The sequence below is a fragment of the Pristiophorus japonicus genome, unplaced genomic scaffold, assembly GCF_044704955.1.
Source record: "Pristiophorus japonicus isolate sPriJap1 unplaced genomic scaffold, sPriJap1.hap1 HAP1_SCAFFOLD_1248, whole genome shotgun sequence".
Classification (NCBI taxonomy): Eukaryota; Metazoa; Chordata; class Chondrichthyes; family Pristiophoridae; genus Pristiophorus; species Pristiophorus japonicus.
This window is the reverse complement of record NW_027250913.1, coordinates 30,507-53,576: the sequence shown is the minus strand read 5'-3', so window position 1 is coordinate 53,576 and position 23,070 is coordinate 30,507. Positions and strand designations below refer to the sequence as shown.

Here is a 23,070-nt window from a genome sequence, read left to right as displayed (position 1 = left end):
GGGTGGGGTTAGGGGGTATGGGGAGAGGGTGGGGTTAGGGGGTATGGGGAGAGGGTGGGGTTAGGAGGTATGGGGAGAGGGTGGGTTGGGGGACTTGGGGAGTGGGTGGGGTTGGGGGGTATGGGAGAGGGTGGGTTGGGGGGTATGGAGAGAGGGTGGGGTTAGGGGTATGGGAGAGGGTGGGGTTAGGGGGTATGGGGAGCGGGTGGGGTTAGGGGGTATGGGGAGAGGGTGGGGTTAGGGGGTATGGGGAGAGGGTGGGTTGGTGGGTATGGGGAGAGGGTGGGGTTAGGGGATATGGGGAGAGGGTGGGCTTGGGGGGTATGGGGAGAGAGTGTGTTGGGGACTTGGGGAGAGGGTGGGTTGGGGGGTAAGGGGAGAGGGTGGGTTGGGGGGTATGGGGAGAGGGTGGGGTTGGGGGGTATGGGGAGAGGTGGGTTGGGGGGTAAGGGGAGAGGGTGGTTGGGGGTTATGGGAAGGTGGTTGGGGACTTGAGGAGAGGGTGGGTTGGGGGGTAAGGGGAGAGGGTGGGTTGGGGGACTTGGGGAGATTGTGGGTTGGAGGGTAAGGGGAGATGGTGGGTTGGGGGACTTAGGGAGAGGGTGGGTTGGGGGGGTAAGGGGAGAGGGTGGGTTGGGGGGTATGGGGAGAGAGAGGGTTGGGGGACTTGGGGAGAGGGTGGGTTGGGTGGTATGGGGAGAGGGTGGGTTGGGGGGTATGGGGGAGGGTGGGTTGTTTTATATGGGGAGAGGGTGGGTTGGGGGTATGGGGATGGTGTTATGGGGAGAGGGTGGGTGGGAGGTATGGGGGAGAGGGTGAGTTGGGGGGTCTTGGGAGAGGGTCGGTTGGGTTTATGGGGAGAGGGTGGGGTTAGGGGGTATGGGGAGAGAGTGGGTTGGGGGTCTTGGGGGAGAGGGTGGGTTGGGGACTTGGGGAGAGGGTGGGTTGTGGGGTAAGGGGAGAGGGTGGGTTGGGGGGGTATGGGGAGAGAGTGGGTTGGGGGACTTGGGGGAGAGGGTGGGTTGGGGGGTATTGGGAGAGGGTGGGTTGGGGGGTATGGGGAGAGGGTGGTTGGGGGTATGGGATAGGGTGGGTTGGGGGTATGGGATAGGTGGTTGGGTATGGGGAGAGGGTGGGTTGGGGGGTATGGGGAGAGGGTGAGTTGGGGGGACTTGGGGGAGAGGGTGGGTTGGGGGGTATGGGGAGAGGGTGGGGTTAGGGGGTATGGGGAGAGAGTGGGTTGGGGGACTTGGGGAGAGGGTGGGTTGGGGGACTTGAGGAGAGGGTGGGTTGGGGGGTATGGGGAGAGGGTGGGTTGGGGGGACTTGGGGAGAGGGTGGGTTGGGGGGTATGGGGAGAGGGTGGGTTGGGGGGTATGGGGAGAGGGTGGGTGGCGGGGTATGGGGAGAGGGTGGGTTGGGGGGACTTGAGGAGAGGGTGGTTTGGGGGGTATGGGGAGAGGGTGGGTTGGGGGGACTTGAGGAGAGGGTGGGTTGGGGGGTATGGGGAGAGGGTGGGTTGGGGGGTATGGGGAGAGAGTGGGTTGGGGGGACTTGAGGAGAGGGTGGGTGGGGTATGGGGAGAGGGTGGGTTGGGGGAGGGGTTGGGTAAGGGGAGAGGGTGGGTTGGGGGGTATGGGGAGAGGGTGGGTTGGGGGACTTGGGAGAGGGTGGTTGGGGGGTAAGGGGAGAGGGTGGGTTGGGGGGTATGGGGAGAGGGTGGGTTGGGGGGTAAGGGGAGAGGGTGGGTTGGGGGGTATGGGAGAGGGTGGGTTGCGGGGTATGGGAGAGGTTTAGTTTGTCGGTTATTGGAGGGTGGTTACTGTTTATGGGGAGAGGGTGGGTTGGGGGCTTGGGAGACGGTGGGTTGGGGGGTATGGGGAGAGGGTGGGTTGGGGGGTATGGGGAGAGGGTGGGTTGGGGGGTATGGGGAGAGGGTGGGTTGGGGGGTATGGGGAGAGGGTGGGTTGGGGGACTTGGGGAGAGGGTGGGTTGGGGGGTAAGGGAGAGGGTGGGTTGGGGGGTATGGGGAGAGGGTGGGTTGGGGGGACTTGGGGAGAGGGTGGGTTGGGGGGACTTGGGGAGAGGGTGGAGTTGGGGGGTATGGGGAGACGGCGGGTTTGGGGGGACTTGGGGAGAGGGTGGGTTGGGGGGACTTGGGGAGAGGGTGGAGTTGGGGGTCTTGGGGAGAGGGTGGGGTTGGGGGGACTTGGGGAGAGGGTGGGTTTGGGGGGACTTGGGGAGAGGGTGGGTTGGGGGGTATGGGGAGAGGGTGGGTTGGGGGGTATGGGGAGAGGGTGGTTTGGGGGTACTTGGGGAGAGGGTGGGTTTGGGGAGACTTGGGGAGAGGGTGGGTTTGGGGGGTATGGGGAGAGGGTGGGGTTGTGGGGTATGGGGAGAGAGTGGGTTTGGGGGACTTGGGGAGAGGGTGGATTGGGGGGTATGGGGAGAGGGTGGGTTTGGGGGGACTAGGGGAGAGGGTGGGTTGGGGGGACTTGGGGAGAGGGTGGGTTGGGGGGTAAGGGGAGAGGGTGGGTTGGGGGGACTTGCGGAGAGGGTGGGTTGGGGGGTATGGGGAGGCGGTGGGTTGGGGGGACTTGGGGAGAGGGGGGGTTGGGGTCTATGGGGAGAGGGTGGGTTGGGGGGACTTGGGGAGAGGGTGGGGTTAGGGGGTATGGGGAGAGAGTGGGTTGGGTGACTTGGGGAGAGGGTGGGTTGTGGGGACTTGGGGAGAGGGTGGGTTGGGGGGTATGGGGTGAGGGTGGGTTGGGGGGTATGGGGAGAGGGTGGGTTGGGGTGTATGGGGAGAGGGTGGGTTTGGGGGACTTGGGGAGAGGGTGGGTTGGGGGGTATGGGGAGAGGGTGGGTTGGGGGGTATGGGGAGAGGGTGGGTTGGGGGGACTTGGGGAGAGGGTGGGTTGGGGGGTATGGGGAGTGGGTGGGTTGGGGGGTATGGGGAGAGGGTGGGTTGGGGGGACTTGGGGAGAGGGTGGGTTGGGGGGTATGGGGAGAGGGTTGGTTGGGGGGTATGGGGAGAGGGTGGGTTGGGGGGTATGGGGAGAGGGTGGGTTTGGGGGACTTGGGGAGAGGGTGGGTTGGGGGGTATGGGGAGAGGGTGGGTTGGGGGGTATGGGGAGAGGGTGGGTTGGGGGGTATGGGGAGAGGGTGGGTTGGGGGGACTTGGGGAGAGGATGGGTTGGGGGGACTTGGGGAGAGGGTGGGTTGGGGGGTAAGGGGAGAGGGTGGGTTAGGGGGTATGGGGAGAGGGTGGGTTGGGGGGTATGGGGAGAGGGTGGGTTGGGGGGTATGGGGAGAGGGTGGGTTAGGGGGTATGGGAGAGTTTGGGGGTTATGGGGAGAGGGTGGGTTATTTAAGGTTCTCTTGATTAATGGTTAGATTTGGGGTGTATGGGGAGAGGGTGGGTTGGGGGGTATGGGGAGAGGGTGGGTTGGGGGGTAAGGGGAGAGGGTGGGTTGGGGGGTATGGGGAGAGGGTGGGTTGGGGGGTAAGGGGAGAGGGTGGGCTGTGACCGACACCGCGGTTACAATCAGCACCACCCACTCTCTGTCCCGACTCCAATCCTTGCCCCCCTTGCCCCTCTCCAGCCGCGATCGCCCAATGCCCCCCACTCCCCGGCACCCCCACCGCAGGTGGCACTCACTGCGATCCGGCGAGGCTGCTCCACGCTGAGCGTGATGTTGGTGCTGTAGACCTCCACGGTTACCACGGTGGTGTAGGACACCCGCGTACTGCCTCTGTGGTCGTTCTGAACCCGCACCTCGAAGGGGGTGAGGCCGGAGCCTTTGGCGCACAGCCCGGAGAGCTTGTAGATGCAGGTGCCCATGAAGTCATAGCGCACGCCATCGAAGGTGTTGTAGTGGGGGTCTCCGGAGGCTGAGCAGGTGGAATAGCTGATGGGCTGACAGCCCCGCACCCCATCGACCAGCCCACAGCGCTCGCTGGCCTTGCAACCTGTCTCCTTGCACACCACCATGGCCAGGTCAGCATCGCACACGCACCGCTGCCGGCACTGCCCATCCGCCCAGAAGCTCTCGCCCGGCTTGTAGTACAGGCCCTGGTAGGTACAGCCACAGGAGCCCAGGGGCACGCATGCAGCCTCCACCAGAACGTGTCCCGCGCTGCACTGGCAGCTCTCCACGCAGGGCGCAGTGCAGAGTTTGGCCGCACCGCGGTCAGTGCACGTTGGCGTACAGGCGCTCCCGCACTCCTCATAGTGGCTATTCGCCGGGCACTCCAACGCTGCAGAGAGAGCAGACAAACAGCGAGAGTTAAGCACTTCCACGGGGCACCCTCTGTTGACTCAGCCCGGCTGAGTTCGTCCCATCCTGTGTGGCCCAGAGACATGGACCGTGTACAGTAGGTACCTCACCCCCAGCTCATGGTCTACAGGGCTGTAGTGATACCCGCCCTCCTGTGTGGCCCAGAGACATGGACCATGTACAGTAGGTACCTCACCCCCAGCTCATGGTCTACAGGGCTGTGGTGATACCCGCCCTCCTGTATGGCTCAGAGACATGGACCATGTACAGTAGGTACCTCACCCCCAGCTCATGGTCTACAGGGCTGTAGTGATACCCGCCCTCCTGTATGGCTCAGAGACACGGACCATGTACAGTAGGTACCTCACCCCCAGCTCATGGTCTACAGGGCTGTAGTGATACCCGCCCTCCTGTATGGCTCAGAGACACGGACCATGTACAGTAGACACCTCAAGTCGCTGGAGAAATACCACCAACGATGTCTCCGCGAGATCCTGCAAATCCCCCGGGAGGACAGACGCACCAACGTTAGCGTCCTCGACCAGGCCCAACATCCCCAGCATCGAAGCACTGACCACACTCGACCAGCTCCGCTGCGCAGGGCCACATTGTCCGCATGTCCCCCAGACACGAGACTCCCCAAAGCAAGCGCTCTACTCGGAACTCCTTCACGGGCAAACGGGCCAAAGGTGGGCAGAGGAAACGTTACAAGGGACCACCCTCAAAGCCTCCCTGATAAAGTGCAACATCCCCCACCGACACCTGGGAGTCCCTGGGCCCAAAGACCAGTCCGCCCTAAGTGGAGGAAGTGCATCCGGGAGGGCGCTGAGCACCTCGAGTCTCGTCGCCGAGAGCGTGCAGAAACCAAGCGCAGGCAGCGGAAGGAGCGTGCGGCAAACCAGTCCCACCCTCCCCTTCCCTCAACGTCTGTCTGTCCCACCCTCCCCTTCCCTCAACGTCCATCTGTCCCACCCTCCCCTTCCCTCAAGTCTATCTGTCCCACCCTCCCCTTCCCTCAACGTCTATCTGTCCCACCCTCCCCTTCCCTCAACGTCTATCTGTCCCACCCTCCCCTTCCCTCAACGTCTGTCTGTCCCACCCTCCTCTTCCCTCAACATCTGTCTGTCCCACCCTCCCCTTCCCTCAACGTCTATCTGTCCCACCCTCCCCTTCCCTCAACGTCTATCTGTCCCACCTGTGACAGGGACTGTGGTTCCCGTATTGGACTGTTCAGCCACCTCAGGACTCGTGTTAAGAGTGGAGGCAAGTCTTCCTCGATTCCGAGGGAGTGTCGCTGATGGTGATATGATTTGGTTCATGGGTTCTTTGCTCAACAATTCGGAACAACACATCGCTTTTAACAACAGCAAGTGATCAGGAAGGCCAATGGTATCTTGGCCTTTATTGCAAAGGGATGGAGTATAAAAGCAGGGAAGTCTTGCTCCAGTTATACAGGGTATTGGTGAGGCCACACCTGGAGTACTGCGTGCAGTTTTGGTTTCCATATTTACGAAAGGATATACTTGCTTTGGAGGCGGTTCAGAGAAGGTTCACTCGGTTGATTCCGGGGATGAGGGGGTTGACTTATGAGGAAAGGTTGAGGAGGTTGGGCCTCTACTCATTGGAGTTCAGAAGAATGAGAGGTGATCTTATGGAAACGTATCAGATTATGAGGGGGCTTGACAAGGTGGATGCAGAGAGGATGTTCCCACTGATGGGGGAGACTAGAACTAGGGGGCATGGTCTTAGAATAAGGGGCCGCCCATTTAAAACTGAGATGAGGAGGAATTTCTTCTCTCAGAGGGTTGTAAATCTGTGGAATTCTCTGCCTCAGAGAGCTGTGGAGGCTGGGACATTGAATATATTTAAGACAGAGATAGACAGTTTCTTAACCGATAAGGGGATAAGGGGGCGGGCAGGGAAGTGGAGCTGTGGCCATGATCGGATCAGCCATGATGGTATTAAATGGCGGAGCAGGCTCGAGGGGCCGTATGGCCCACTCCTGCTCCTATTTCTGATGTTTAGATGTTTATGTTACTCAGTTCATTAACAAAAGGTTTAACAATCACACGACACGTTACCAGTTCAATCACCAGGTTCACAACTGCGAATCTCATCGTGGATAACCCAAAGATAAGAATTAGGAGCAGGAGTCGGCCATTCGGCCCCTCGAGCCTGCTCCACCATCCAATGAGATCGCGGCTGATCTTCGAGCTCAACTCCACTTTCCCGCCCAATCCCTCGATTCCCTTAATATCCAAAAATCTCTCGATCTCAGCCATGAATATACTCAACGACTGAGTCTCCACAGCCCTCTGGGGCAGAGAATTCCACAGATTCACCAGCCTCTGAGTGAAGGAATTCCTCCTCATCTCAGTCCTCAATGGCCGACCCCTTATCCTGAGACTGTGTGACCCCTGGTTCTAGACTCCCCAGCCCGGGGGAAACACCCTCCCTGTATCTACCCTGTCAAACCCTCTAACATCTGACGCCCTTTGCTCATGTTATACCTCTAGAATTAGAGGAGGAGGTCTTTCAGCCCATCGTGGCTGTGCAAAACCGTTGCTAATCCCACAGCCCCACACTCTTGCCATAGCCCTGTATCAAACCCAAACACACACTGACTCTCACTGGGGTACGGGTCCCACACACACTGACTCTCACTGGGGTACAGTCCCACACACACTGACTCTCACTGGGGTACGGGTCCCACACAACACTGACACTCACTGGGGTACAGTCCCACACACACTGACTCTCACTGGGGTACGGGTCCCACACACACTGACTCTCACTGGGGTACAGTCCCACACACACTGACTCTCACTGGGGTACGGGTCCCACACACTCTGACTCTCACTGGGGTACAGTCCCACACACTGACTCTCACTGGGGTACGGGTCCCACACACACTGACTCTCACTGGGGTACAGTCCCACACACACTGACTCTCACTGGGGTACGGGTCCCACACACACTGACTCTCACTGGGGTACAGTCCCACATACACTGACTCTCACTGGGGTATAGTCCCACACACACTGACTCTCACTGGGGTACGGGTCCCACACACACTGACTCTCACTGGGGTACAGTCCCACATACACTGACTCTCACTGGGGTACAGTCCCACACACACTGACTCTCACTGGGGTACAGTCCCACACACACTGACTCTCACTGGGGTACAGTCCCACACACACTGACTCTCACTGGGGTACGGGTCCCACACACACTGACTCTAACTGGGGTACAGTCCCACACACACTGACTCTCACTGGGGTACGGGTTCCACACACACTGACTCTCACTGGGGTACAGTCCCACACACACTGACTCTCACTGGGGTACGGGTCCCACACACACTGACTCTCACTGGGGTACGGGTTCCACACACACTGACTCTCACTGGGGTACAGTCCCACATACACTGACTCTCACTGGGGTGCAGGTCCCACACACACTGACTCTCACTGGGGTACAGTCCCACACACACTGACTCTCACTGAGGTACAGTCCCACACACACTGACTCTCACTGGGGTACAGGTCCCATACACACGCTGACTCTCACTGGGGTACGGGTCCCACACACACACTGACTCTCACTGGGGTACAGTCCCACTTACACTGACTCTCACTGGGGTACGGGTCCCACACACACTGACTCTCACTGGGGTACAGGTCCCACACACACTGACTCTCACTGGGGTACAGGTCCCATACACACTGACTCTCACTGGGGTACAGTCCCACACACACTGACTCTCACTGAGGTACGGGTCCCACACACACTGACTCTCACTGGGGTACGGGTCCCACACACACTGACTCTCACTGGGGTACAGGTCCCACACACACTGACTCTCACTGGGGTACAGGTCCCATACACACGCTGACTCTCACTGGGTTATGGGTCCCACACACACTGACTCTCACTGGGGTACGGGTCCCACACACACTGACTCTCACTGGGGTACAGCTCCCACACACACTGACTCTCACTGGGGTACAGGTCCCACAAACTGACTCTCACTGGGGTACAGTCCCACACACACTGACTCTCACTGGGGTACGGGTCCCAAACACACTGACTCTCACTGGGGTACGGGTCCCACACACACTGACTCTCACTGGGGTACAGTCCCACACACACTGACTCTCACTGGGGTACGGGTCCCACACACACTGACTCTCACTGGGGTACGGGTCCCACACACACTGACTCTCACTGGGGTATGGGTCCCACACACACTGACTCTCACTGGGGTACAGGTCCCACACACACTGACTCTCACTGGGGTACAGTCCCACACACACTGACTCTCACTGGGGTACGGGTCCCACACACACTGACTCTCACTGGGGTACGGGTCCCACACACACTGACTCTTACTGGGGTACGGGTCCCACACACACTGACTCTCACTGGGGTACGGGTCCCACACACACTGACTCTCACTGGGGTACGGGTCCCACACACACTGACTCTCACTGGGGTACAGTCCCACACACACTGACTCTCACTGGGGTACGGGTCCCACACTCACTGACACTCACTGGGGTACAGTCCCACACACACTGACTCTCACTGGGGTACGGGTCCCACACACACTGACTCTCACTGGGGTACAGTCCCACACACACTGACTCTCACTGGGGTACGGGTCCCACACACTCTGACTCTCACTGGGGTACAGTCCCACACACTGACTCTCACTGGGGTACGGGTCCCACACACACTGACTCTCACTGGGGTACAGTCCCACACACACTGACTCTCACTGGGGTACGGGTCCCACACACACTGACTCTCACTGGGGTACAGTCCCACATACACTGACTCTCACTGGGGTACAGTCCCACACACACTGACTCTCACTGGGGTACGGGTCCCACACACACTGACTCTCACTGGGGTACAGTCCCACATACACTGACTCTCACTGGGGTACAGTCCCACACACACTGACTCTCACTGGGGTACAGTCCCACACACACTGACTCTCACTGGGGTACAGTCCCACACACACTGACTCTCACTGGGGTACGGGTCCCACACACACTGACTCTCACTGGGGTACAGTCCCACACACACTGACTCTCACTGGGGTACGGGTTCCACACACACTGACTCTCACTGGGGTACAGTCCCACACACACTGACTCTCACTGGGGTACGGGTCCCACACACACTGACTCTCACTGGGGTACAGTCCCACATACACTGACTCTCACTGGGGTGCAGGTCCCATACACACGCTGACTCTCACTGGGGTACGGGTCACACACACACACTGACTCTCACTGGGGTACAGTCCCACTTACACTGACTCTCACTGGGGTACGGGTCCCACACACACTGACTCTCACTGGGGTACAGTCCCACATACACTGACTCTCACTGGGGTACGGGTCCCACACACACTGACTCTCACTGGGGTACAGGTCCCACACAAACTGACTCTCACTGGGGTACAGGTCCCACACACACTGACTCTCACTGGGGTACGGGTCCCACACACACTGACTCTCACTGGGGTACAGGTCCCACACACACTGACTCTAACTGGGGTACAGGTCCCATACACACTGACTCTCACTGGGGTACAGTCCCACACACACTGACTCTCACTGAGGTACGGGTCCCACACACACTGACTCTCACTGGGGTACAGGTCCCACACACACTGACTCTCACTGGGGTACAGGTCCCATACACACGCTGACTCTCACTGGGGTATGGGTCCCACACACACTGACTCTCACTGGGGTACGGGTCCCACACACACTGACTCTCACTGGGGTACAGCTCCCACACACACTGACTCTCACTGGGGTACAGGTCCCACAAACTGACTCTCACTGGGGTACAGTCCCACACACACTGACTCTCACTGGGGTACGTGTCCCAAACACACTGACTCTCACTGGGGTACGGGTCCCACACACACTGACTCTCACTGGGGTACAGTCCCACACACACTGACTCTCACTGGGGTACGGGTCCCACACACACTGACTCTCACTGGGGTACGGGTCCCACACACACTGACTCTCACTGGGGTATGGGTCCCACACACACTGACTCTCACTGGGGTACAGGTCCCACACACACTGACTCTCACTGGGGTACAGTCCCACACACACTGACTCTCACTGGGGTACGGGTCCCACACACACTGACTCTCACTGGGGTACGGGTCCCACACACACTGACTCTTACTGGGGTACGGGTCCCACACACACTGACTCTCACTGGGGTACGGGTCCCACATACACTGACTCTCACTGGGGTACGGGTCCCACACACACTGACTCTCACTGGGGTACAGTACCACACACACTGACTCTCACTGGGGTACAGTCCCACACACATTGACTCTCACTGGGGTACAGTCCCACACACACTGACTCTCACTGGGGTACAGTCCCACACACACTGACTCTCACTGGGGTACGGGTCCCACACACACTGACTCTCACTGGGGTACAGTCTCACACACACTGACTCTCACTGGGGTACAGTCCCACACACACTGACTCTCACTGGGGTACAGTCCCACACACACTGACTCTCACTGGGGTATGGGTCCCACACACACTGACTCTCACTGGGGCACGGATCCCACACAAACTGACTCTCACTGTGGTACGGGTTACACACTGACTCTCACTGGGGTACAGGTCCCACACACACTGACTCTCACTGGGGTACAGGTCCCACACACACTGACTCTCACTGGGGTACGGGTCCCACACACACTGACTCTCACTGGGGTACGGGTCCCACACACACTGACTCTCACTGGGGTATGGGTCCTTCACACACTGACTCTCACTGGGGTACGGGTCCCACACACACTGACTCTCACTGGGGTACGGGTCACACACATACTGACTCTCACTGGGGTACGGGTTACACACTGACTCTCACTGGGGTACAGGTCCCACACACACTGACTCTCACTGGGGTGCAGGTCCCACACACACTGACTCTCACTGGGGTACAGTCCCACACACACTGACTCTCACTGGGGTACGGGTCCCACACACACTGACTGTCACTGGGGTACAGTCCCACACACACTGACCCTCACTGGGGTACAGTCCCACACACACTGACTCTCACTGGGGTACGGGTCCCACACATACTGACTGTCACTGGGGTACAGTCCCACACACACTGACTCTCACTGGGGTACAGTCCCACACACACTGACTCTCACTGGGGTACGGGTCCCACACACACTGACTCTCACTGGGGTACAGGTCCCACACACACTGACTCTCACTGGGGTACGGGTCCCACACACACTGACTCTCACTGGGGTACAGTCCCACACACACTGACTCTCACTGGGGTACGGGTCCCACACACACTGACTCTCACTGGGGTACGGGTCCCACACACACTGACTCTCACTGGGGTACGGGTCACACACACACTGACTCTCACTGGGGTACGGGTTACACACACTGACTCTCACTGGGGTACAGGTCCCACACACACTGACTCTCACTGGGGTACAGGTCACACACACACTGACTCTCACTGGGGTACAGGTCCCACACACACTGACTCTCACTGGGGTACAGTCCCACACACACTGACTCTCACTGGGGTACGGGTCCCACACACACTGACTCTCACTGGGGTACGGGTCCCACACACACTGACTCTCACTGGGGTACGGGTACCACACACACTGACTCTCACTGGGGTACGGGTCCCACACACACTGACTCTCACTGGGGTACAGGTCCCACACACACTGACTCTCACTGGGGTACAGGTCCCACACACACTGACTCTCACTGGGGTACAGGTCCCACACACACTGACTCTCACTGGGGTACAGGTCCCATACACACGCTGACTCTCACTGGGGTACGGGTCCCACACACACTGACTCTCACTGGGGTACGGGTCCCACACACACTGACTCTCACTAGGGTACAGGTCCCACACACACTGACTCTCACTGGGGTACAGGTCCCATACACACGCTGACTCTCACTGGGGTACGGGTCCCACACACACTGACTCTCACTGGGGTACGGGTCCCACACACACTGACTCTCACTGGGGTACGGGTCACACACATACTGACTCTCACTGGGGTACGGGTTACACACTGACTCTCACTGGGGTACAGGTCCCACACACACTGATTGTCACTGAGGTGCAGGTCCCACACACACTGACTCTCACTGGGGTACAGTCCCACACACACTGACTCTCACTGGGGTACGGGTCCCACACACACTGACTGTCACTGGGGTACAGTCCCACACACACTGACCCTCACTGGGGTACAGTCCCACACACACTGACTCTCACTGGGGTACGGGTCCCACACATACTGACTGTCACTGTGGTACAGTCCCACACACACTGACCCTCACTGGGGTACAGTCCCACACACACTGACCCTCACTGGGGTACAGTCCCACACACACTGACTCTCACTGGGGTACAGTCCCACACACACTGACTCTCACTGGGGTTCGGGTCCCACACACACTGACTCTCACTGGGGTTCGGGTCCCACACACACTGACTCTCACTGGGGTACGGGTTACACACACCGACTCTCACTGGGGTACAGGTCCCACACACACTGACTCTCACTGGGGTACAGGTCCCACACACACTGAATCTCACTGGGGTACAGGTCCCACACACACTGACTCTCACTGGGGTACAGATCCCACACACACTGACTCTCACTGGGGTACAGTCCCACACACTGACTCTCACTGGGGTACAGGTCCCACACACACTGACTCTCACTGGGGTACGGGTCCCACACACACTGACTCTCACTGGGGTACGGGTACCACACACACTGACTCTCACTGGGGTACGGGTCCCACACACACTGACTCTCACTGGGGTACAGGTCCCACACACACTGACTCTCACTGGGGTACAGGTCCCACACACACTGACTCTCACTGGGGTACAGTCCCACACACTGACTCTCACTGCGGTACGGGTCCCACACACACTGACTCTCAATGGGGTACGGGTCCCACACACACTGACTCTCACTGGGGTACAGGTCCCACACACACTGACTCTCACTGGGGTACAGTCCCACACAATGACTCTCACTGGGGTACGGGTCCCACACACACTGACTCTCACTGGGGTACGAGTCCCACAGACACTGACTCTCACTGGGGTACGGGTCCCACACACACTGACTCTCACTGGGGTACGGGTCCCACACACACTGACTCTCACTGGGGTACGGGTCCCACACACACTGACTCTCACTGGGGTACAGTCCCACACACACTGACTATCACTGGGGTATGTGTCCCACACACACCGACTCTTACTGGGGTACGGGTACCACACACATTGACTCTCACTGGGGTACAGGTCCCACACACACTGACTCTTACTGGGATACAGTACCACACACACTGTCTCTCACTGGGGTACAGTCCCACACACACTGACTCTCACTGGGGTACAGTCCCACACACACTGACTCTCACTGGGGTACAGGTCCCACACACACTGACTCTCACTGGGGTACAGTCCCACACACACTGACTCTCACTGGGGTACAGTCCCACACACACTGACTCTCACTGGGGTACAGTCCCACACACACTGACTCTCACTGGGGTACAGGTCCCACACACACTGACTCTCACTGGGGTACGGGTCCCACACACACTGACTCTCACTGGGGTACAATCCCACACACACTGACTCTCACTGGGGTACGTGTCCCACACACACCGACTCTTACTGGGGTACGGGTCCCACACACACTGACTCTCACTGGGGTACAGGTCCCACACACACTGACTCTCACTGGGGTACAGTCCCACACACACTGACTCTCACTGGGGTACAGTCCCACACACACTGACTCTCACTGGGGTACAGGTCCCACACACACTGACTCTCACTGGGGTACGTGTCCCACACACACTGACTCTCACTGGGGTACAGGTCCCACACACACTGACTCTCACTGGGGTACAGTCCCACACGCACTGACTCTCACTGGGGTACAGTCCCACACACACTGACTCTCACTGGGGTACGGGTCCCACACACACTGACTCTCACTGGGGTACAGTCCCACACACACTGACTCTCACTGGGGTACAGTCCCACACACACTGACTCTCACTGGGGTACAGTCCCACACACACTGACTCTCACTGGGATACGGGTCCCACACACACTGACTCTCACTGGGGTACAGGTCCCACACACACTGACTCTCACTGGGGTACAGTCCCACACACACTGACTCTCACTGGGGTACAGGTCCCACACACACTGACTCTCACTGGGGAACAGGTCCCACACACACTGACCCTCACTGGGGTACGGGTCCCACACACACTGACTCTCACTGGGGTACGGGGAGGGGGTGGGGGCAAGGGTCGACTTACGACAGGAGGCTGCCTTTCTCCAACCGGTGATGGTGACCCCTTCCTTCTGACACTCGGAGGCGTATGCTGCCAGTGCCTGGCACAGCATGCTCTTGAGGCCTTGGTTGAGGCACACGTCGTAGACACAGCTGTCAAAGAAGGGCTGGTGGTCCACCTTGGCGTGACAGGGTTGGAATGTGTGCCGTAGAATGCCACAGTGCTGCTCCCCTTCGTACAGCCGCCTCTCCTTGTCCGAGCAGGTGGGGCAGTAGCCCCTGCAATAGTCAAGGCAGAAGAGGTCGTGGTCGTCGACCTTCCAGCTGCCGGCCCACTCCAGCGTGGAAGAGGCCTGGGTGCCATTGCGCGTGGTCTGTTCGTCGTCCGCCTTGCCGTTGAAGTTGCCACACAGCCCGCACATGTTGCTGAAGTAGCTGCTGGGCAGGTCGACAATCAGATACCACTTCCAGTCGTACGACACCTTCAGCCCGAAGTCCGTCTCCAGCAGCGCAAAGGTCCCGCTCTGGTACAGCCGAAGCTTCCCATCCGCCAGTGTCACCGGCAGGCTTGTCCGCACATCGTCAACCTGCGGCACAGACAGGGGCAAAGGTCAGGGTCAGTCGCCGGGGACACGGGGGCAAAGGTCAGGGTCAGTCCCCAGGGACACAGGGGCAATGGTCAGGGTCAGTCGCCGGGGACACAGGGGCAAAGGTCAGGGTCAGTCGCCGGGGACACGGGGGCAATGGTCAGGGTCAGTCCCCAGGGACAGGGGCAAAGGTCAGGGTCAGTCCCCAGGGACACAGGGGCAATGGTCAGGGTCAGTCGCCGGGGACACAGGGGCAATGGTCAGGGTCAGTCCCCAGGGACACAGGGGCAATGGTCAGGGTCAGTCGCCGGGGACAGGGGCAAAGGTCAGGGTCAGTCGCCGGGGACACAGGGGCAATGGTCAGGGTCAGTCGCCGGGGACACAGGGGCAATGGTCAGGGTCAGTCGCCGGGGACACAGGGGCAAAGGTCAGGGTCAGTCGCCGGGGACACAGGGGCAATGGTCAGGGTCAGTCGCCGGGGACACAGGGGCAAAGGTCAGGGTCAGTCCCCGGGGACACAGGGGCAATGGTCAGGGTCAGTCGCCGGGGACACAGGGGCAATGGTCAGGGTCAGTCCCCAGGGACACAGGGGCAAAGGTCAGGGTCAGTCGCCGGGGACAGGGGCAAAGGTCAGGGTCAGTCCCCAGGGACAGGGGCAATGGTCAGGGTCAGTCGCCGGGGACAGGGGCAAAGGTCAGGGTCAGTCCCCAGGGACAGGGGCAATGGTCAGGGTCAGTCGCCGGGGACACAGGGGCAATGATCAGGGTCAGTCCCCAGGGACAGGGGCAAAGGTCAGGGTCAGTCGCCAGGGACAGGGGCAAAGGTCAGGGTCAGTCGCCGGGGACACAGGTGCAATGATCAGGGTCAGTCCCCAGGGACAGGGGCAAAGGTCAGGGTCAGTCCTCAGGGACAGGGGCAAAGGTCAGGGTCAGTCGCCGGGGACACAGGTGCAATGATCAGGGTCAGTCCCCAGGGACAGGGGCAAAGGTCAGGGTCAGTCGCCGGGGACAGGGGCAAAGGTCAGGGTCAGTCGCCGGGGACAGGGGCAAAGGTCAGGGTCAGTCGCCGGGGACAGGGGCAAAGGTCAGGGTCAGTCGCCGGGGACACAGGGGCAAAGGTCAGGGTCAGTCGCCGGGGACACAGGGGCAATGGTCAGGGTCAGTCGCCGGGGACACAGGGGCAAAGGTCAGGGTCAGTCGCCGGGGACACAGGGGCAAAGGTCAGGGTCAGTCGCCGGGGACACAGGGACCACTATGTCCTGGAGAGAGTTTAAATAAAGAAAGATTGCAAAGTGCTGCAGTACAGCGGGACCTGGGGGTTACTTGTACATGAAACACAAAAAGTTAGTATGCAGGTACAGCAAGTGATCAGGAAGGCCAATGGTATCTTGGCCTTTATTGCAAAGGGGATGGAGTATAAAAGCAGGGAAGTCTTGCTCCAGTTATACAGGGTATTGGTGAGGCCACACCTGGAGTACTGCGTGCAGTTTTGGTTTCCGTATTTACGAAAGGATATACTTGCTTTGGAGGCAGTTCAGAGAAGGTTCACTCGGTTGATTCCGGGGATGAGGGGGTTGACTTATGAGGAAAGGTTGAGGAGGTTGGGCCTCTACTCATTGGAGTTCAGAAGAATGAGAGGTGATCTTATCGAAACGTATCAGATTATGAGGGGGCTTGACAAGGTGGATGCAGAGAGGATGTTCCCACTGATGGGGGAGACTAGAACTAGGGGGCATGGTGTTAGAATAAGGGGCCGCCCATTTAAAACTGAGATGAGGAGGAATTCTCTGCCTCAGAGAGCTGTGGAGGCCGGGACATTGAATATCTTTAAGACAGAGATAGACAGTTTCTTAACCGATAAGGGGATAAGGGGAGCGGGCAGGGAAGTGGAGCTGAGTCCATGATGGGATCAGCCATGATGGTATTAAATGGCGGAGCAGGCTCGAGGGGCCGAATGGCCGACTCCTGCTCCTGTTTCTGATGGTCTTATGTAAGTTGCGACAAAGGTTATCGTTAATTGGAGAGTTGAAGGTTGGGGAAAGGAACAGACCTTATTTTTGAACAGGTGGATCAACGTTGAAGGAGAGGTATTATTTAATCGTGCTTTTATAAAAGCTGGTATATATGTGAGCGATGTATTATATGAGTTAATTCCAGGTTGGTTGCCGGAAACAGTAGTGAGGGACATGGTTTGGGAGGAGGATCAGGAGGTAATCAGCAATTCAGATCATGCCTGAGAAGATTGTGAGAGCAATGCCTCAGGACTGGATGGAAGAAATAAATACGTCCTGTTTTATCCAAATTTTCTGCTGGAGAAAGGGGAGGAGTCGGTCCAAACTGATAACTCGAGATTTCTATGGGGTGGTTGGAGAATAGGGATTTGAGACCCTTGCTGGTCAGGAGTTTTGGCAGAACATATACCCACAGCTGGACTGCGACAGGATTTGGAAGGGAATGTGGGTGAATTTCAAATGTCCAGAGTGGATTGAACTGGATTTCAAATTGGCTCATAACCAGATTTTTGCCGTGCTGGTCTGCTGTAAGATTGGGCAAATCGAGGGGACAAGTTTCCCAGTGTGTGGGACGCGGGATGGGACTCTGCCCCTGCCCTATTTGCTGGTGTTAGTCCGCAGTTCAAGGATTGTACTGACTATGTTCTCCGGTTGTGTGAGGTTCACTTGCTGGGCGCGGACTGCAGAGCAAGAATGGGAATCCTGTGGGACTCAGTTTTGAGATGTGGATTGCAGGAGAGTCTCGCGGAACGGCAATTAATGTCATGTTCAGTTTGGCCAGATTTGTGTTTGTGCAAAGACGGAATGCTCTGTGGTTTCAAGGGAGGAGGATCAACCTAAACGAGTATTTTAAATAGCAACTAAAAGATCATAATAAGGCTCTGTGGGCGTTTTATTGAAAAAGAATTTAAAGATAGCGTTTTATGATCAATTTGTAAAGTACAATAGATTGTTATATGTTACAGGATACAAATTAAACTTCAGGTTTTGATATTAATCTGTATTGGAGCAGTGGCTGTGCAGAGGGGCGGGATGGATTTCTATGATGCAACTCCAGGGGATTGAACACAAAAAAATCCAGGCTGATACTCCAGTGCAGCACTGTCGGAGGGGCAGTATTGAGGGAGTGCCGCACTGTCGGAGGGGCAGTACTGAGGGAGTGCAGCACTGTCGGAGGGGCAGTATTGAGGGAGTGCCGCACTGTCGGAGGGGCAGTATTGAGGGAGTGCCGCACTGTCGGAGGGGCAGTATTGAGGGAGTGCAGCACTGTCGGAGGGGCAGTACTGAGGGAGTGCCGCACTGTCGGAGGGGCGGTACGGAGGGAGTGCCGCACTGTCGGAGGGGCAGTATTGAGGGAGTGCAGCACTGTCGGAGGGGCAGTATTGAGGGAGTGCAGCACTGTCGGAGGGGCAGTATTGAGGGAGTGCAGCACTGTCGGAGGGGCAGTACTGAGGGAGCGCCGCACTGTCGGAGGGGCAGTATTGAGGGAGTGCCGCACTGTCGGAGGTGCCCTCTTTCGGATGAGACGTTAAACCGAGGCCCCGTCTGCCCTCTCGGGTGGATGTAAAAGATCCCGGGGCCACTATTTGGAAGAAGAGCAGGGGGAGTTCTCCCCGGTGTCCTGGGGCCAATATTTATCCCTCAACCAACATCACTGAAACAGACGATCCGGGTCATTATCACAGGGCTGTGTGCGGGAGCTTGCTGTGCGCAAATTGGATGCCGCCTTTCCCACATTACGTTTGGAAAGAACTAATTCTTAAGGAGCACTGAAAGGAGGAAGGGGAGGAATGAGCAGAAGGGAAGGTCTGTGATACGGTGGACAGCAGGAGAGATCAGAGAGACAAAGGGATGATGGACAAAGGGAATTCAAATGGTAATGGCAGAGGTTAGAGAAAGGTTAATCTGGATAGGGTGTGAATGGCGAGGTAATGACTAGCTGCCATCGGAGACAAAGAGAGAAAAACACATCAGATCGGGGCGGAGGGAGGGGGGAGGGAGCCAATGATTGACAGAGGTTCTGGTGCGAAATTGTTGAACACGACATTGGGTCCAGAAGGTTGTAAAGTGCCCTAACGAAAGATGATGCTGTTGTTCCTGGAGCTCGCGTTGACCTTCGCTGGAACAGTGCAGGAGACCGAGGGCGGAGAGGTCAGAGAGGGCGAGGGGCAGAGAATTAACCGGAAGCTCGGGGGTCACACTCGTGGACTGAACGGAGGTGCTCCGTGAAGCGTTCACCCAATCTCCGCTCGGTCTCCGTGCAGTGCATGCTGGTTTCCAGTCGCCCTGGTTAACCCTTGCTACTGGGCCAAGACAAAGGCAGAATATTATCTGAATGGTGACAGATTAGGAAAAGGGGAGGTGCAACGAGACCTGGGTGTCATGGTACATCAGTCATTGAAAGTTGGCATGCAGGTACAGCAGGCGGTGAAGAAGGCAAATGGTATGTTGGTCTTCATAGCGAGAGGATTTGAGTATAGGAGCAGGGAGGTCTTACTGCAGTTGTACAGGGCCTTGGTGAGGCCTCACCTGGAATATTGTGTTCAGTTTTGGTCTCCTAATCTGAGGAAGGACGTTCTTGCTATTGAGGGAGTGCAGCGAAGGTTCACCAGACTGATTCCCGGGATGGCAGGACTGACATATGAAGAAAGACTGGATCGACTAGGCTTATATTCACTGGAATTTAGAAGAATGAGAGGGGATCTCATAGAAACATATAAAATTCTGACGGGACTGGACAGGTTAGATGCAGGAAGAATGTTCCCGATGTTGGGGAAGTCCAGAACCAGGGGTCACAGTCTAAGGATAAGGGGTAAGCCATTTAGGACCGAGATGAGGAGAAACTTCTTCACTCAGAGAGTGGTGAACCTGTGGAATTCTCTACCACAGAAAGTTGTTGGGGCCAGTTCGTTAGATATATTCGAGAGGGAGTTAGATGTGGGCCTTACGGCTAAAGGGATCAGGGGGTATGGAGAGAAAGCAGGAATGGGGTACTGAGGGAATGATCAGCCATGATCTTATTGAATGGTGGTGCAGGCTCGAAGGGCCGAATGGCCTACTCCTGCACCTATTGTCTCTGTTTCTAACCCTTGCCCCTGGACCAAGACCTCGCTCTGTCGAGCCCCGTGTGGTGTCTGGTGTGCAACAGGCACCCCACGTTAAAAAACAATCCACCCACAGGCAACTTCCGCCCTTCAGGATGTAGTTCAGGCTCCGGAATATCAGTTCCTTCACTGAAACACCGGTGAACTCATCCCTTTTGGGCCTGGCAGCAAGCCAGCCTCGCTTCGAGGGAGTGCCTTTGCTGATGGTCGCCCCAAAGGTGGAGGAGACCACATCGTGAGCAGCCAACGCAGGATACGACGCTGAAAGACGAACGGGCAAATCGCGGTTTCACCTTGGAAGCGGTGTTCGGGGCCTTGGACAGTGGGAAGGGAGGAGGTAAACGGGCAGCTGTTGAACCTCCTGAGCCACGGGATGGGAAGGGGGTGCTGGGGGGGGGGTTGATGGAAGAATAGACCAAGGTGTCGCAGACGTCGGAACGCCGAGAGGAGACGGGAAGACGCGATTGGCGCTGGAAATGATGGAGATGGTCCCCCGATACGCAGCTCCCTGCGGACCTCACCCTGACTCTGCCGGTCTCGGCCTTGTGAATGGAGATCTTGTGGCCGTAAACGTTGATGTGGACCAGCTTGACGTAGGACACGGCAGTGCTGCCTCGCAGGTCGTTCTTGGCCTCGATGCTGAAGGGGGTGAGGGTGAAGTCAGGTCCACAGGTCTCGGCCATGGTGTAGGTGCAGGTGCCCTGGAAATCGAAGCGGACATTGTCGAAGGTGCGATAGTGCGGGTCGCCCCAGGCCCAGCACCTGCCGGTGTACTCAGGAACACAGCCGGCCACACCACTCTCAACCTTACAGGTCTCCTTCACACGGCACTTGGCTGCTTTGCAGGGGTCTGCGGGGAAAAGAGAACGCACACAACTCAGTGAGACACGACCACCAGAAACTTACAGGAGGCCATTCGGCCCATCGTGTCCGTGTTCTGCCGGCCGGCCAAGAGCCACCCAGCCCAATCCCACTTTCCCAGCTCTGGGTCCGTAGCCCTGCAGGTCACATCACTTCAACGTGCACATCCAAATGTGGTGAGGGGTCTCTGCCTCTACCGCCCAGCCAGTGCTCCCCGAGTACCGTCCCTCCGACAGTGCGGCACTCCCTCAGTACCGCCCCTCCGACAGTGCGGGGCTCCCTCAGTACCGTCCCTCCGACAGTGCGGCACTCCCTCAGTACTGCCCCTCCGACAGTGCGGGGCTCCCTCAGTACCGCCCCTCCGACAGTGCGGCACTCCCTCAGTACTGCCCCTCCGACAGTGCGGGACTCCCTCAGTACCGCCCCTCCGACAGTGCGGCACTCCCTCAGTACTGCCCCTCCGACAGTGCGGCACTCCCTCAGTACTGCCTCTCCGACAGTGCGGCACTCCCTCAGTACTGCCCCTCCGACAGTGCGGCGCTCCCTCAGTACTGCCCCTCCAACAGTGCGGGGCTCCCTCAGTACTGCCCCTTCGACAGTGCGGCACTCCCTCAGTACTGCCCCTCCGACAGTGCGGGGCTCCCTCAGTACTGCCCCTCCGACAGTGCGGCGCTCCCTCAGTACTGCCCCTCCGACAGTGCGGGGCTCCCTCAGTACTGCCCCTCCGACAGTACGGCGCTCCCTCAGTACTGCCCCTCCGACAGTACGGCGCTCCCTCAGTACCGCCCCTCCGACAGTGCGGCGCTCCCTCAGTACTGACCCTCCGACAGTGCGGCACTCCCTCAGTACTGCCCCTCCGACAGTACGGCGCTCCCTCAGTACTGCCCCTCCGACAGTGCGGCGCTCCCTCAGTACTGCCCCTCCGACAGTACGGCGCTCCCTCAGTACCGTCCCTCCGACAGTGCGGCTCTCCCTCAGTACTGCCCCTCCGACAGTGCGGCACTCCCTCAGTACTGCCCCTCTGACAGCGCAGTGCGGCACTCCCTCAGTACTGCCCCTCCGACAACGCAGTGCGGCACTCCCTCAGTACTGCCCCTCCGACAGTGCGGCGCTCCCTCAGTACTGCCCCTCCGACAGTGCGGCGCTCCCTCAGTACTGCCCCTCCGACAGTGCGGCGCTCCCTCAGTACTGCCCCTCCGACAGTGCGGTGCTCCCTCAGTACTTCCCCTCCGACAGTGCGGTGCTCCCTCAGTACTGCCCCTTCGACAGTGCGGCGCTCCCTCAGTACTGCCCCTTCGACAGTGCGGCACTCCCTCAGTACTGCCCCTCCGACAGTGCGGCACTCCCTCAGTACTGCCCCTCCGATAGTGCGGCACTCCCTCAGTACTGACTCTCCGACAGTGCGGCGCTCCCCGAGTACCGTCCCTCCGACAGTGCGGCACTCCCTCAGTACCGCCCCTCCGACAGTGCGGCGCTCCCCGAGTACCGTCCCTCCGACAGTGCGGCACTCCCTCAGTACTGCCCCTCCGACAGTGCGGCACTCCCTCAGTACTGCCCCTCCGACAGTGCGGGGCTCCCTCAGTACTGCCCCTCCGTCAGTGCGGCACTCCCTCAGTACTGCCCCTCCGACAGTGCGGCACTCCCTCAGTACTGCCCCTCCGACAGTGCGGGGCTCCCTCAGTACTGCCCCTCCGTCAGTGCGGCACTCCCTCAGTACTGTCCCTCCGACAGTGCGGCACTCCCTCAGTACTGCCCCTCCGACACCGCGGGGCTCCCTCAGTACTGCCCCTCCGACAGTACGGCACTCCCTCAGTACTGCCCCT

At 58.7% G+C, this 23,070-nt stretch overlaps 1 protein-coding gene across 1 annotated transcript in view; it reads right to left on the bottom strand.

Moving 5' to 3' along the window:
- The window catches only part of LOC139242210 (IgGFc-binding protein-like), a gene marked incomplete at both ends in the record, with an annotated part of 78,573 nt that overhangs the window by 32,271 nt on the left and 23,232 nt on the right, over positions 1 to 23,070 (bottom strand). Inside the window, 3 exons of the mRNA XM_070870271.1 lie at positions 3,661 to 4,259; positions 14,710 to 15,271; positions 20,908 to 21,236. Coding sequence (XP_070726372.1) covers positions 3,661 to 4,259; positions 14,710 to 15,271; positions 20,908 to 21,236 — 1,490 coding nt within the window. The remainder of the gene's footprint in view (positions 1 to 3,660; positions 4,260 to 14,709; positions 15,272 to 20,907; positions 21,237 to 23,070) is intronic.